Source organism: Tauraco erythrolophus, chromosome 16 (genome assembly GCF_009769465.1).
Source record: "Tauraco erythrolophus isolate bTauEry1 chromosome 16, bTauEry1.pri, whole genome shotgun sequence".
Taxonomy (NCBI): Eukaryota; Metazoa; Chordata; class Aves; order Musophagiformes; family Musophagidae; genus Tauraco; species Tauraco erythrolophus.
In genome coordinates, this window is record NC_141480.1 from 4,978,318 (window position 1) to 4,994,063 (window position 15,746).

The 15,746-nt window shown below is 41.8% G+C and overlaps 1 protein-coding gene across 1 annotated transcript; it reads left to right on the forward strand.

Moving 5' to 3' along the window:
* LOC104372708 (neuropeptide Y receptor type 6) lies at positions 1 to 1,122 on the forward strand. The gene has a single exon (XM_009978469.2). The coding sequence runs from the start codon at positions 1 to 3 to the stop codon at positions 1,120 to 1,122; it is 1,122 nt and encodes a 373-aa protein (XP_009976771.2).
* Positions 1,123 to 15,746: the final 14,624 nt, after the last annotated feature.

The following is a 15,746-nucleotide window of genomic DNA, read 5'->3' on the forward strand; positions in this document are numbered from 1 at the left end:
ATGGATAAAGCCCTTCAGCATCCCAGTGAGATTCTGTCTAATCAAACTATCTCAAACATCAGCTATTCTCAGTTTTTGAACTTTGATACATGCCAGCCTTCCTTCCTTGCAGAATTCTTGCTTATTACAGCCTACACATTAGTTACACTAGTGGGGCTTTTTGGAAATCTTTGCTTGATTATTATAATAAAGAGACGGAAAGAAGCTCAAAATGTTACCAACATTTTGATTGCCAACCTCTCTTTATCGGATGTCTTGATTTGTATCCTGTGTATTCCTGTCACAGTTGCATATACCTTAATGGACTACTGGATATTTGGGGAAGCTGTGTGTAAAATAAGTTCTTTCGTACAAAGCGTGTCTGTCACAGTCTCCATTTTCTCACTGGTACTCATTGCTATCGAGAGGTATCAGTTAATTGTGAACCCACGGGGCTGGAAGCCTAATATTTCACATGCTTACTGGGGAATTCTTTTCATTTGGGTGTTTTCCCTCATAATATCCGTTCCTTTTTTAATATTTCACCAATTAACAGATGAACCCTTCACACATCTATCTTTCCATAGTGATTTCTACAAGAACAAGGTTGCTTGCATCGAAGCTTGGCCATCCGTTACAGAACGACTGATTTTCACCACTAGTCTGCTGGTTTTCCAGTACTGCTTCCCGCTGGGGTTTATTTTTATCTGCTATCTCAGGATATTTGTATGTCTTCGAAGGAGACACGGTAAAATAGACAGGATGAGAGAGAACGAGAGCAGACTGAGTGAAAACAAAAGGATAAATGTGATGTTGATATCAATTGTTGTGACTTTTGCAGCTTGCTGGTTGCCTCTCAATATATTCAATGTTGTTTTTGACTGGAATTACGAGGCACTAATGAACTGCAATCATAATTTAGCATTTACAATATGCCACCTTGTGGCCATGATCTCAACGTGTATCAATCCCATCTTTTATGGATTTCTCAACAAGAATTTTCAGAAGGATTTGATAGTATTAGTTCGCCACTGCAGATGCTCAGCATCACAAGAGGAATATGAAAATATTGCCCTTTCAAACCTGCAAACTGATGCATCTAAGGGATCTCTGAAATTAAATAATCCCTCTGCGGATATCTAAAATAATCCAACAGCAGTTTCCAAAATCGTGTGGTTTGTTACAGATGACCTCTTTCTGTAGTCTTGATCACTTTACTGCTGAGTTTAGAGGAAGTTTTTGCCATTTAGTTCAGCAAAAACAGGATTATGCTCCCATAGGCATACTCTTAACACGTACCTTATGATGGTATTCATGCTAATAATCCAATTCCAAGAGTCCTAAAGATCAATAACAATAAATTAAACAGTATTAACATCTTAATTTTTTTAATTCATAATTTCCAAGTCACTGGCATACTACCTTAACACCAATAAAAATATTTCCATTTCAGCCACTGATGCAGTTGTCCTCCTAAACATCTGGCTTCATCCAAATAAACCATGAATACTATGGCATTCCTAACTTATCAGCTTTTTCACAGGCTGTTTTCTAGCCTTTTAATTTTCCAACCCTACATTGTTCCCAGGTCTGGTGAATCAGCACAACAGTTTACAGGCAGTTCACACTGTAAGGAAGGCCCCTTAAGTTATCCTAAGCCACCACCATCTTCCTTTCAGCCCCAGTATGCTTTGGTTTAGTACCAGTTTGGCCTAGAAATCGTATTTTAGCAAGGGAAGATGCTAGAGTTGGAGTTTCTTTTTTTTTTATAAGCACTAATGCAGGTCCCATTTGATGTAGTGCAAATTCCACTCTGATTGATGCTGTTCAAGATGAAATATGTATTTAGCATTTTTCCTAAAAGCATTGTATTCTACTCCAAACCACCAGTATAGATCATTGCTTTCTCTGTTACCATCATCATTGGTCCTTAAAACAGACCTTTTAGAATCTCTATTATCAGACAAACAAACTATGAATTCAAAGTAAATTTTGTTTTAATTACCTATCTAGATTATAGGTTTCTCTTTGAGTAGAAAATTACTTTTGTGTTTTAACTTTAGAGCTATCTTTCTCCACATTTCTGCACTAGCAAGAGGCCACACGAAGCAGATGTGGTAATTTCTGTTGGACTATGTTCGAAAATAGCTTCTTCTGTAATGCAATGCATAGAAGCCTAAAGGTGTAATACTGAACACAACTTCCCTCAAACTAAAACACATTAAAAAGCATTATCCAGTTGGTCATAAAAAATAACCGAACACATTCTTCATCCACGCTACGATGCCAACATAAATAATCAGTTACAATCAGGCTGTTTAAATATGATACTTTGAACACTTTATTCCAACAACTCACCACTTTAGAAGTAAACTTGACTTCTTTTGTTCGAGTAAAAATATAATTAACTACCTGTATTCCTAAAGCCGCCCCTTTTTCTTTTTCAGAGTTCCGAAAACTTAACCCTTGTACATAAAAAATTCCTTATAATTTATTCCCTAATTTGAGCAATTTACCGATGCCCCACTTAAGCACATAGAATTAACATTCAGATTACAATCAGCTCCTTGATGATTCAGCTATGATGAAACTTACCTTAAGGCTATAAAATTCTCTTGGATAGGGACCATCATTTTCTGTAATCAAACAGATCTTAAAGGATTCTGTCAGGTCATAGTTCTCTTGTTCTGGTACTACAGGATTAGTGCAAATTATCTGCATTACCCTACTCATCAGAGGAGCTCTGTGAGAAGACCCTCAGAAGCTCTTGCAGTTATGCTGGACCATTAGGTGCTTCCTGATTCACAATGAGCATTGAAACAGTCATTGAAATCTGTTAGGGCCTGATCCCATTGAGGCCGTAAGAGCAGCACTACTCACAAGAGCAAGGATGGCAGAATTAGTGACATAGTAACCAAGTAATTGAGTAACAGGTATGGATTAGTTTTGGCATAGTTTAGTATTTTTTTCTAACTAGATCAAATATTATACATGTGGAGTATATAAACCATAACTTTAACACCTGCCTTGTGCATCATAGGAAAAAAAAACCCCAGGAGACAGCTAAATATCCAGAAAAGACTAACGAAAGGCTAAAGATAGAAGGCTGACAGTATCTCAGTATTAATTATTTCCATTAACTCCAACCCTGGGTCGCTGGGCTCCCTTTATTGCTGATGCACACCATCTGTTTGTCCAGCGCAACAGGCGTTTAACCAAGCAGAAGGCAGGAACTTACAGTCAACGATAGTGCTGATACCCTGTGCACAATCAGAGTGGCTGGTATATGCTTTGGTTAAGGAGAGGTGCTGGAGTTGGTTCTCTGTTCCATCGATGAGACGGCAGGGTAATAAAGTGATTAATTATCTCCATTTCACTTGCTTAATTGAGAGCAAATCTGATCCAGGAATTTCACTTTTCTTGGAGATTGCAGTACCCATACAGAAAGCCATCTAATATTGTCAGAAGATCATTCCCTGAACAGAGTATTTCAACAAATCACAGTGGCATACGTGCTAGAGGCTGGATTAGCAGCTGGATTTCTCCCAGTTTGGAACACAAATCTCTATCATCATCTTCCTCGTATGTAAGCACACTGTGTACAGCTTCAGGGCCCACGCTTAGAGCAATTCATAAGCACATGACATTGACAAAATACTCCAATTTATTAATATTAGACACAATAGTTCAGATTACTCTCAGTTCTCATCATGGCAAACATCTCAGACAGTATTTAGTGCCTGAGTCAAGCCCAGCTGAGATTCCCATGTGTGAACTTGGCCTAAGTGGCTCCCATACCAGTATTCCCATCCCATAGCCATGCCCAAGCGTGGTTTGTTTTACAGTGGAGGTGGTTTTAGTATCAGGCCCCATGTGGTTTAAACACAGCCACAAAATGAACACTAATCTAAATTAAGTGGTCAGTGGGCCAGCAGAAACTCTTGTGACCTTATAAAAAGGCCAGGAATGCTGACGTATGGTCTCCCTTTACTGTGTCTCCCTGCAAGTGCTTGGGCAGTACGCTTCTGTGACATTAAACAGCCAAAAAAACAAAAAAAAAGGTTGCTATTGCATTTTGTAACACCAATTGTCTACTCCTGACATCCTGATCAGAGTTAAGCAATCAATTTTTCCAGTCTGAATCTCGGCATAAGAGGGTTCTTCGTTACCAGCTGGAAGCTCTCTGAGCAGTGAGACCGCTTCAGAATCAAACCTGAATAATAATACTTGTGCCTTGATTTCTTCTTGTCGTTTCTTCCTTACACTTTCATTTGACTCAAGTGCTGATGCTCCATTTCTGTTCTGAGCATTCGGTTATCAAGCATCTCTTTTCCTAACGCTGCACTTCCAAAAATCACTGCTAACCGCACAGAGTATCATCGCTGTCTTGAAGACGTCGCCCTTCACGCTGCACGTTCTCTCATTACATCCACTGCAGCAGAGGAGCGGACTGACTTGGACAGGAAGAGGAACAGACAAAGAGAAGTTACTTATTTTTAACACATAAGCATTATAGGCACCAGTGGGGCACGTGGTGGTGATGTAAGTAACTCTGCAATACACAATATCTAAAGATGGCCCGAGTCACAATATTAAACTGACACATGTTGCCCCGTGTTAGGTAGTGCCAATAACTTTATTTTCCTTTATTTTATTGGCATAGCAATGCACCAATAGCAAGGAAACAAAATTATAACAGCCTTGCTCACTGGTGTGTTGTTACTTGATGCAATCAGGTGGAGGACTGTGAGCTTCCTCTGGGGAGCGGAAACATGGAATTAATTACGGAAAGCTAGAGGGGGAACTTGAACTCCAGAATGCATTCCAATTGTACAAACAAAGTCTTAGCAGTGATTTTTTTTTAAAAAAAAAACCTTCATCAGAGCTTTGTTCAAGTGGTTTGGTCACATAGATTAGACCAATATATTTATAAACATCCTTGTAAATTAATATATCCTTATATGTATTTGTATTTTATGGCTGATTGTTTAGCTGTAAGCACATATAGCTAGAGTTAGATACTTGGAAAATGCTTTCATTGTGAAAATGATTCCATTGAGCAGAGAGCTCAATTGATTATTGACTGTAATTATGTATGTGTACAAAAGCAGTGCGATTGCTGTGTGTTATTTAAGTACTTTGATTCCTCCTGTCTAACAACAAATAAATATTACCCTGTATAAAACTGCTACATTGCTCAGCTGGAGTATTTTACTGCTTATAATCTCGACTAGACAGTTCTAATACAAACAGTTCTGGAAACTGGTTTGGCTTTTCACATGTTCACTTATTAGAAAAACAGAGATCAGGGGAAAAATAGATATTTGCTGTTTTCAGAAGAGAGAAGGACTTAAAAACAGCGAAAGAACCTTCTCAGGACTCATGGTGCTGGCATACTTTGTGGTGGAGAAGGACAGAATCATAAAACAGGGAGGTTTCAAGTGAATTTATGCCTCAAAGGAAGAACAACTTTTTGCTATGGTACTTTATGATTTGTACTCAAATATAATGAATGTGTTTGCAATACTGTTTTCTTAGACATTTTGCAGATACATTGAACAATCTGTGCAATTTGTCAGAGTAGAAGTTTCCCTTCAGGAGCTCAGGAAATTTTATCTGTAGCACAAATACTGAAAGAGCTCTTCTGAGTGCTGCATCGCAGCCCCGTTGGTACATATTCAGTTCCAAAGTAGCATCTACTCCTGTGTTTTAATTCATCAGTACCTAAGTAGGAGAAAGATACTTTTGATTTTTCTTGCTTAAGCCAAAACATACCACATTTGCCTGCATTATCAACATTTTATCACATATGATAAAAACTTTTGGCATTTAACAATGACACGCATTACTGGGACAGATTCCAGCCTTGAAAATGAGATGCTTTTATTTTACCCAGCCCTGATCCACTACAAGTGGCAAATGATGCAGGTTCTATTTCTTGTATTATATTTTTTAAAGTTACATCACAGCTGCATCAGTTGCAAGGCAAGAATATTTCACCCTGACATAACTGTAAATGAACATTACACTAAACTGTACGGCGACAGGTAAAATTCTGAAAAACACTAGCGCTGACTTTCAGGGATATAAATTTTGCATCTAAGAAGTGTCTGCACTAGACAGAATCTTTACTCAGATTCTAGAAAGAAATAGAAACTATGGCAAGGCAGGTAGCTACACAGTTTGTGGCCATATAACGCAACTACAATATGTTATTTTATGCCACTGCTCTTATTTAGCAAGCTGGGCTCTGTGCTTCTCAAAGCACATCTTGATTTTAGCCTACTTTTCTATAGAAACAAAGTTTATACCTTTCTACTTCTGTCCTTTTGACCCAAATAACACTTGAGACCTTGGCCAATCTTAACCAAATTTGAAAGACTAAATATCTCACAGATTATTACACCCTGATACATCTTTAGAAGAACACTGGCTGGCTAGAAGACAGAAATGCAAATTGCCACCCCCACGGAAAGGTGACACATGCAGCAGTACGTGCTCGGTTCTGCACGACCTGATCAGAAGACACAGCTTCAGACTAGCAAGAGCACCCGCTGGCCACTGCCCAGGAAGGGCATCAGAGTTTCAGAGAGATGACATCAAAGTTTTGCCCCAGCATTTGGGATCCTTTGAAATCAAAAAATAAAAAATAAACCAAAACGAACTAAAAAGAACTCACACACAAGTTGCCACGCTACGTCCTCTTTACACCGGTGTAAATACTTCAAAACCTTTGCATTCACGTAGGCATGACTGGCATTTAAAAACATTTATGACACTTTTTCCGAGTTGAAACAGCCTATGGGTCAGAGGAAAAATAAAGTAAAAAGAAGAGGACAAAACATCACCACTGGCAGAGAGATCTTTTAACCAAAATACTATCTTGGGACTCACAAACCATCACGGTCTAACTATGGAAAGTCCTCTAAGCCCTGCACCTCCTCTCCCAACTTCCCCCTCCTGTTCCCCATGCACAGACTGTGTGGGGCAGGGGCTGTTTTATGAGATGCACAGAACAGCCAACACAATATAGCCATCTTCTTACTTGCAGCTCTGGATGTTATTTGATGGAAATAAAATAGGATTTGGCTCCCAGGAGAAAAATCATCCTTCATATTCACAGACTTGCCTTTTTTTAATTGTCACCCAATTCCCCACTTCCCCCAGGCCCATCACAGTAGATGGGTGATTAACCAAGCCATTAGATTTATATAAGTTTGCTTCATCATAGAAATATTTTTCTTCCTCATTGTTTTGAATAGGCTCTGAGAGGAGAGCAAATCTACAGCAAAGCTTTGAGTAACCTCACAACAAAGGGTCAGATGGACCACAGATGTACTTAGTAGGACTTCACAGACTCCATAAATATAAAACAACACTGTCCTTTCAATTCTATGCTAATAAGATACTTTAAAATGTTCCACAATGACAACCTTAGAATTATCTTGTCTGCTATCACTCAGTTTTAAACAAGGTTCCTTTGGCATATAGCTTGGTTTCCATGCAAATGCACTGATTGATGTCTTTTATTTCATTCCATCAGCTTCTCTATTAGTCACAGGCTATTTACATAATGTGATGGAAGTGGCACCTGTGTGGAGCTATTCTCTGTGCAGAATTCATTTCACCCTCATACCTAGCGAGGAAAACTTGTTAATTCATGTGGATGACAGGGCTATAACAGCTACATGAATTAATTCTTCCAACCAAGAATGGCTACTGGAATCAGAAGCAGCTCTCAAAGTTTGGGGTCCCTCTAAAAAGAATCACTTATACCCCCTTGCCAGCTCCGTTTTTAGTTTGGAGACTTCTGCAGTGCTTACTTCCATGAAGTAAGTGCTTGGAGACTTCTGCAGTGCTTACTTCCAGAATGGCAGCGTCGGAGGTGGCTCGGAGTGGCACAGATTTCCCAGGCACACACTTCCGTAGCGACTGCTGCACAGCCTCCACCTCCACAAACTGCCAGGCCACGGTTACGTTTCCCCGGCACATTCAAATCTCTCATCCTCAATATCGGCAAACAGATTTGTCTATTCAGAACCAATAAAATTACTACTTTTGAGACTAAAATCACTTGGATGGTGCAGTGGCGTGAGATGATCCCATGCCTTAATCGACCTGGAAGCCATCTCAGGATTTGCCATCACTATCACCACTAAAACACACTCCATGACTGTAGTCTAATCATATTCCTATATTTCCTGAAGTAGTTGGCCAATAGAAACCATTTAATCCTCATCAGATACTTGGGTTTGGGATGGTGGTGTTTGTAAATCTTTACACATGAGAAGTAAATCTAAGCAAAAATAAAATTCAAGAAGTTTTGTGTGGATCAAAACAAGAAAGGAGATCCCAGAACAGTCCTTGTACTCTATTTTGTCTCTCCAGAGCCAGCGGTCCCATTCTTCTGGAATGCTCCTCAATAAAATTATCTACCTGCCAAGCCCTCCCCTTTTAAGTAACTCTGCAGGAACTTAACAACTATTGCCTGGCAGTCCTTACCCATTCCCATTGCCTTTCAGATGGATTCCACTGCTAAAGGAGCTCTCTTCGGATACAGAAATTAATGCCAAACAGCCTGGATCTTGGGCAGGGGGCTTGACTCTGAAGTGGCAGGGAAGGAGCTGAGCTCAATGGAGTAGAATTGAGCCCAGACAAATGCTCACAGGAGCTCAGACCTTGGAAGAGACTCGGGAAGATTCTGCAAGAAAAGGAAGATACAGTTTACAAGCCTCAGAGTAGATTGTAACAGCATGAAAACATACATATGTGTTTAACTCAATGCACTGTGGCAACTATCTGGGCTTTCAGAGAAAAACTTCTACTTGAGTGTCATACCTTCATAGGGTGTTTTTACAAAGAGAAGAAGGCACAGGAACCATTTCATATGTAACTTGTACATGGATTTCTCTCCTGTGCACACTGCAGCCGTGCCTGGAGAGGTAAGAAATATGGGCTCTCCTTGCAGGAACACCAGGCCATCAGGTGCCTAAGGTGTCAGGAAGCGACCCTGAGCCTCCTCATGTAAGATGGAGTTAGGTCCTACAGCAAAGAGCACAAAAGAGCCCCAGACTGTGGGCAGCTCCAGGAATACGGCCAACCTGCGGCTTTGCCAGGGGACGGGCACTTTACATCCTCACTGGGTGGTTGTAAGTTTATTCTCTGTTGAGGAACTCCAACGTAAAGGTCAGAGGGACCTCAACACATCCACAGGATAAACTTTTGGGAGGATAATCAGTCAGCAAATAATCTCTTTTAAGGTATCCACGCCTAATATTCCACTATTTGTAAAGAACAGCTTTATCAGTCAACCCAGCGAGGCTGTCAGCGTGGCACGGTATCCTATCCAATTTTGCATTTCAGATGGCTTTGAGTGTCTTATTTCTTCCAGCTTTTTATTCACAGACCTTCCTGACCACGTCAGCGGGTCAAGTTCTCACTTACACCAAACGCACCGGGCACTCCTGCGCCGGTTACAAATCAGACTCAAAGATCTCCTTGGGACTTGCATCATCCCTTTCAACCAACGCCAAATATCTGAAACAGCCCACGCTTTCTCCTGAAATTGGCTCTCAATAGGGCTATTCCCATACGTGCTGTCTGTCTCCAGCTCTTTATCTCGAGCCGGAGCAGGGAGGAATGGTGGAAAATGTCACACTCCGGTGGTTTTGAATGTCGCCATCCGGGTTAGTGACCGTAAACGTGATCCTAAGAGAGCACATTCTCCAGGGGCACCCGCAGACTTTGAGCACTGCAGAACCTCTGCCAACTGGTGTCAGACCTCACACGTGGCCAGCAGAAAACCCAAAACCTAAGGCATGGGAAGGTATAACCATATTTGGAGGTGCTCTTTGTTAACTAAAACCAGCTAAAATTTTGCCTGTGTTCAGGCATGCATGCAAAGCCATCAACATACTACACTTAACCGTCAGGTGAAGTAACTGAAGTCCTGTGACTGACTGGGAACGCAAGATTGCTGGCTTCTAATTAAAAATTAAGTTGAGATGCCTCTAAAACTTGGCCAAAGAATTAATGTTGAATCCAAAAGCAAAATCCGAGTTGACTGAAAGGTCATCAAACACAGGGAGATAATTACTGCTTCATGTTCCAGGAAACCCAAGCTCTGACACCAAATTTAAAAAAAAAAAAAAAAAAAAGCTGAAAGCCTTTGATAGACGACAACAAAAACTTTCTTTCTTCCCATCCTCATCATGCAAACAGACCAGGCACAGAGATACTCAGGGCATTATGCAAGAAAACCCCAACAATCACGTGAGCGCAAGCATCCTGTTACACCTTCCTTTTTTTTTTTGTTCGTATCATTTACATTGCTGACTAATCAATTTACAGACTTGATCAGCTTTTGCTTACACAGCTTTGAGTCCTTGCCTTTTTCCAAAAGCAAAATACACAGAGTACTAAGATTCTAGGAGTACTCAAGCTGTGTTAAAAGGCTGTGTGGGGTTAGTGTTAAAACACTTTCAGTCTGTTTTGGCATGGAGGGGATCCACAGCAGCTGTACAGAAAGTATTTGAGAATACTTGAGTGAGTTACAAACTAAAACAAATCATGAACAAAGAAAAATTATGAACAGTCAAATTAATATAATCAGGAGTTACAGTACATCTGCTGTTAAGAAACAATAGCTGCTGCTTGTATTCTTGGAAAAGCTCAAAAAAAAAAAATCAACTGCTAGCTTAATAACTAAGAAAGCTTTAAAAATGTACAGGTTGAATCATTGAGGATGGGAAGGGACCTCTTGAGACCATCTAGTCTAACCTCCCTGTGCTCGGGAGGATATAGGGCTTTTTCTGAAGTATAATCATAAATTTACCTAATTAAAACTTCAATGGCAAACGGCTCCTTGGAGAGCTGGCCACGGCGGAGCCGCGAGGGTGTGCGCAGCCAGCCATGCCTGCGGTTCTGCCACGGCACGTCGCTTCGGCACCGCGGATCTCCATGGGCAGCTTGGTGCCAGCTCTGGTTCAGTATCTCCCCATCCTGGGGGATTTTTTTTCTCCGCCCTAGTTCATGTTGCTGGCAAACCAGGAGCTGAATTTTCTAAGAAAAAAAATCAAAAATCCCCCAGTAGAGGCCAGTCTGGCTGCCAGAGGGAAGGAAGCTGTCGGGGAGGCAGTGGTGAGCAGATGTGAGGTAGAGCCACCGATGAAGCAGGCAGGAGTCTGGTATGTCTGGGCAGATGTGCAAGGCAAAAAGTCATTTTATTTTTATTCTTTTTCACCCAACAGACCCAACCAGGGCTGAAATCAATAGAAATTAGTTCCCTGCCCTCTTCATCTGTGGGATCCCAATGGATTTGGAAGTTAATGTTGTACATGGTACAGCCATGGAAAAAGAGATCAGCAGAACTGCCTTAGATGACCAGAATCCAGAGATCCTGCAAACTACCGCCATCTACATTTTATATTAAATATGTCTGGAGGATGCTTGTCAAATTTGATCTTCAGGAATATGTGTCAACCTTTTATACCGACTTATTTGTTTTACCTTTGAAGCAATCAAACTGTTCCCCGAGGCAGGTGTGACTCGCATGCCACCATTAAACACAATCAGATTAGCGCCGTGTTTGCTCTGAAAGCCGATGCCTCGGCGCGGTGGTGAACCGAACGCTCAGCATCGAAATGAGATCGCCTGAACGGAGCAGGCAGCCCAGCCCCCATTTCCAGCCCCGTCTTGGAGAGGGCCATGCTTGCCATATGGAGCTCCTGCTATGCCTGTGCTATTTCTGGATTCAAGCACTGGAATTGGAACGGACAGATTTAAAAATAAGGCTTTGATCCTGCCAAGACGTCTGCTGTCCACACCATAGACCTTTTTTACTGGTACTCGAACCTGCATTGTGCCATGCACCCCTCAGATGGCCCCTGTTAGTCCCTTCATAATCCAGGTTCACATACTTTGCTCTTCCTTATCTGATTCCTTAGACAAACTTTCACCTGCATTGCTTTCTCTCCTGCTGTCCTTGCAAACCCAAGTGCCTGGATTTGTATGTGCTTTGATTCTGACATGACTTATTCAGCTGGAAAGAAAGCAAACCTATACTCTAGGTGATCAAATGAGTCTTTCACTTCTTGAAAGCCTCGTTCCACCATTTCATTTACCCAACATCCCCCATCAATGCAAGGTGCCACCTCTGCAGCACAAACAGACCTCCCAAGGACTGGCCGGCCCTGCACACACCACCCTGCACCCACCCCTCTGGGCACAGCTTTCAGTCAAAGTCTGGTGGAAAACCAGGTACTGATGACTCTTTCTCATCCAAAGTTGCCCACATCCCAGTGTCAGCTTTAAGTAACACTAAAAATAAAATAACAGTTTACCTAAAAGCATTCATTTTGACATAAATTGCTGGATTTCTAATTAATAGATGTCTAAGGATTTTTTGGTAGACGAAACATTCCTTTCAAAGCAGATAATTAGGGCTGTACAAAAACCATCCTTTTTACTCTACTGTTCAGCATTTAGATTAATTCACTAACTAGTTTTAATATCTCAGCAGCCGTCCTCCTGCAAAAATGAGCTCTTTACAGTTCTAGTCAAAAAGCCTTGAAAGGCTTCAGTCTTCACAGGGGGGTGACAGAGGTACAAAGGACATCCCCTTGGCACAGCCACTAACCATCTTAAATCCCCACAGCTGCAGCAAAGACAGAAATCTGGCTCGTGTAGCACTTCAGTGCACTGAGTACACCATAAATGAACGACCTGGCACGCAGGATCAAAGGTAGAAAATGTGTCATTATCTGGGACTGTTACAGAGAGAGGAAGGTTTTACCCAGGCTGTTTCCAAAATCCATAGAGGGAACAGATTACTCCTGTTTCAAAGCTCATCACACATTTCCAGCAACACCAGGACAGAGAGCCTTCCAGTGCTCAGTTTGCTCTACCTGGATTTTCAGTTTCCCTCTCCCTCCTTCTCTCTACCACTCCTTTACTTACTGGGAGAGAGCAGAGATGATGTTTCCCACAGTATTTAGCAAGAACACCTACGTGATGCAACTGCTCTCCAACTCCTTGGGCACCATTAAGCAAGCCACGGGCTTTTTACCAGCACAATCCCCGAGTACTGGGCTACCAAATACCAGACTCACCCTTTTCCTTTCCAGAGATTTTGGCAGCGTTCTGATCTCCACAGCATACCTGAGACTCTTGAGAAATAAGGATTTGTCGAACGTACCACAGGAAGCAGTCCCAGGAACAGCAATACCCCAGCTGAGACACCGACCACGGCCACGTCCTCTCGCAGGGGACATGACAAACTCAGACGCAGGGCCTGTGTTTGTGTCATTCTCTTGGAACCAAATCCAGCACCACTTCTCCTTGTCTGCTGCTTACTCCACATAAGTGCCAAATGACATTAACATGAAGGCTTCCTGAAATTCCATCTCGCTAACGTTTAAAAATACGTTATTGATTGGTGTCTGTCTCGTGTCAGGACTTGTCAACAAGCTGCTGTGAAGGACCTGGATGAATGAAGCAGGGCACTCTTCAGAGACGTTCTGCATCACAAAGGGAAGGTTCAGCTAGCTGTGATTCCCAAGGGATACGTACACTTTGGTAATTGAAGTGATGCCAGTTTCCCAAGCCAGATGGCTGATTGATCTGATATAGAGCTCATGGCCTGACTAAAGTGGTTTGTCATGCTTCATTATACAGTCTATTTCCATGTCTAGTCAAACATCTTCAGATCATCTGGAGGAAAAAAAAAAAAAGGAAAAAAACAAAAATACATTACACTCCAAACTGTCAGAAGATCCAGGAGTACAATACCCTCATAATAACTAAGTCTTGAACCTTCTTAGGGAAATCAGTGTACTTCCAATGTGATAGACAACTTTTCCCAGAAAACTATCTTCAAATACTTCCAAAACGTGAAATTATTGGATGTTACAAAGAAAAGACATTTGCAGGACAACAGCCTCATTTTAAGTGTCATGAAAGGTCAGGACAAACTCAGCTCTAGATCCTTGCTCAGGTCTACTTATTCTGCCATGATTCCCAGGGAGCAGCAGCACACGCTTGTTGGGGCAGCGTGGGAGGACCAGCAATCCCTTCCCACATATTTTGGGAGCCCCTGCAATGCTTCCTGCACGAGCACTGTGTCAACTCTTCTTCTCAAGCAACCCAGACCTCTCCGTATTCTGATTTACCACACTTACACTGATGCTAATATAAAGTACAGTGAAAATGTTCAGACACTCTACTATCAGCAAATGTATACAGCTGCTTTTAGACAACACCTTAAGAGAATCCAAACCTGCTGACCTTCATGCATGAACTGCCTGAGCTGTCTGCCAAGTTCCACCATCGTGCTCGCCATTCTGCTAGCAAATCTACAATTTCCACGGATATTTCTCCTGGTGGCCTCCATGTAAATATGCAGAACCTGAATTTATGAAACAATCGGATTTTCTTCTTTGCTCAGTTTTGAGAAGAAGAAAGAAAAACAACCACAATTCTTCCCCTATCTCTTTTATCGTATTGACATTTTGTCTATCTCCGGACACCAGGGTTAAAGTTCCAACTCAGCCATAAGTCACAGGGCCTGATAGAATTGCTTCAGTCTCTAATAATTATTTGTCCGCATCATAAAACTATTAGTGCACAATCTGTCACTATCAGCCGTTGCTGTTTGGCCAAGGCAGCAGGTTGCATTGGTCACGTCTGAAGCACAGGCTGGGTTGGGCAAGTTAGAAAACACAGCAACGACCTGCACGAGGTGTACCTTCAGCTAGGAGTATTGTCCACTTGTTTGAAAAAGAACCAAATCGACACAAAGTTTAAGAGAAGCGGTTATTTTATTGGCCTGTTTCCTGCCAGCATTTTCTGGGTACGAACTATTTTTTGCATTGCAGAAAATCCAGGCAGTATTATGCTTAGATTGTATCTAATTAATTTTTCATACTAAAAACCTCCTCAATGCCAGATGGCTGATACGTGGCCATTTAGAAAACAGAAGGCATCAGTCAGAAAAAAAAAAACCAAAGCCCTCAATTTTATTCACTGAGCCCCCTTTTTACCTGTGGCCTTGCTAGTCAAATTGTATTATATACCTTTGAACAGGGAAGTCATTTAAGAGGAGCATAAATCTTTATGATTTTAATGCATCTCTGTGGCCTTCAAAACTATTCTTTCCCATTCAAGCCATTACTCTCCAGGGTAAAACACAGAATATTAACCTTTGAGTTATCTTTTGCTAGGTCAAAAGATCTTTGGGTCATCTTCATCATCATCTAACCTGGGGCCATTGAGAAAGATGCACAGGGAAACAGGGTGTGCTGTGGCTCCCGCTGTCACCTTCAAGGTACGGTTTGGTACCTGGCAAAGGAAGAGCATCCCCAGCAGGACAGCTGAGCGAGGGACAGCGAGCACCGCCGAACCCAGCACACCAGCAGTCACACTCCGTGCTTGTCAGTGCCAATGCAGAGAGGAGCAAACCACCCCTCTCCCTCCTGCACAGATGCCGTCTGTGCTCACACAAGCAGCGCAAAGGCATTTCTGTCCGGTTTCTGCCAGGCTACCTGCTGGCCAACACTTGCCAGAATGTCACAGGGAAAAGCAAAAAAAAAAGCACTCATTAATTATAGTCCTTCTGTTGTTCAACTCAGGGGTTTTATTAAAAGGGAAAAGCACAGAGAGCAGCTAATCAGCTGCTCCTAAAAAAAAAGAAGTTCTGGAGATGGATTTTTCAAGTGATTAGCAGTGCAAACGCACACTTTCACAACTCAAAATCTTTGCATTTTTATCCA

Coding starts and splice junctions, on each gene's coding strand:
- LOC104372708 (XM_009978469.2), top strand. CDS start 1: ATGGATAAAGCCCTTCAGCATCCCAGTGAGATTCTGTCTAATCAAACT.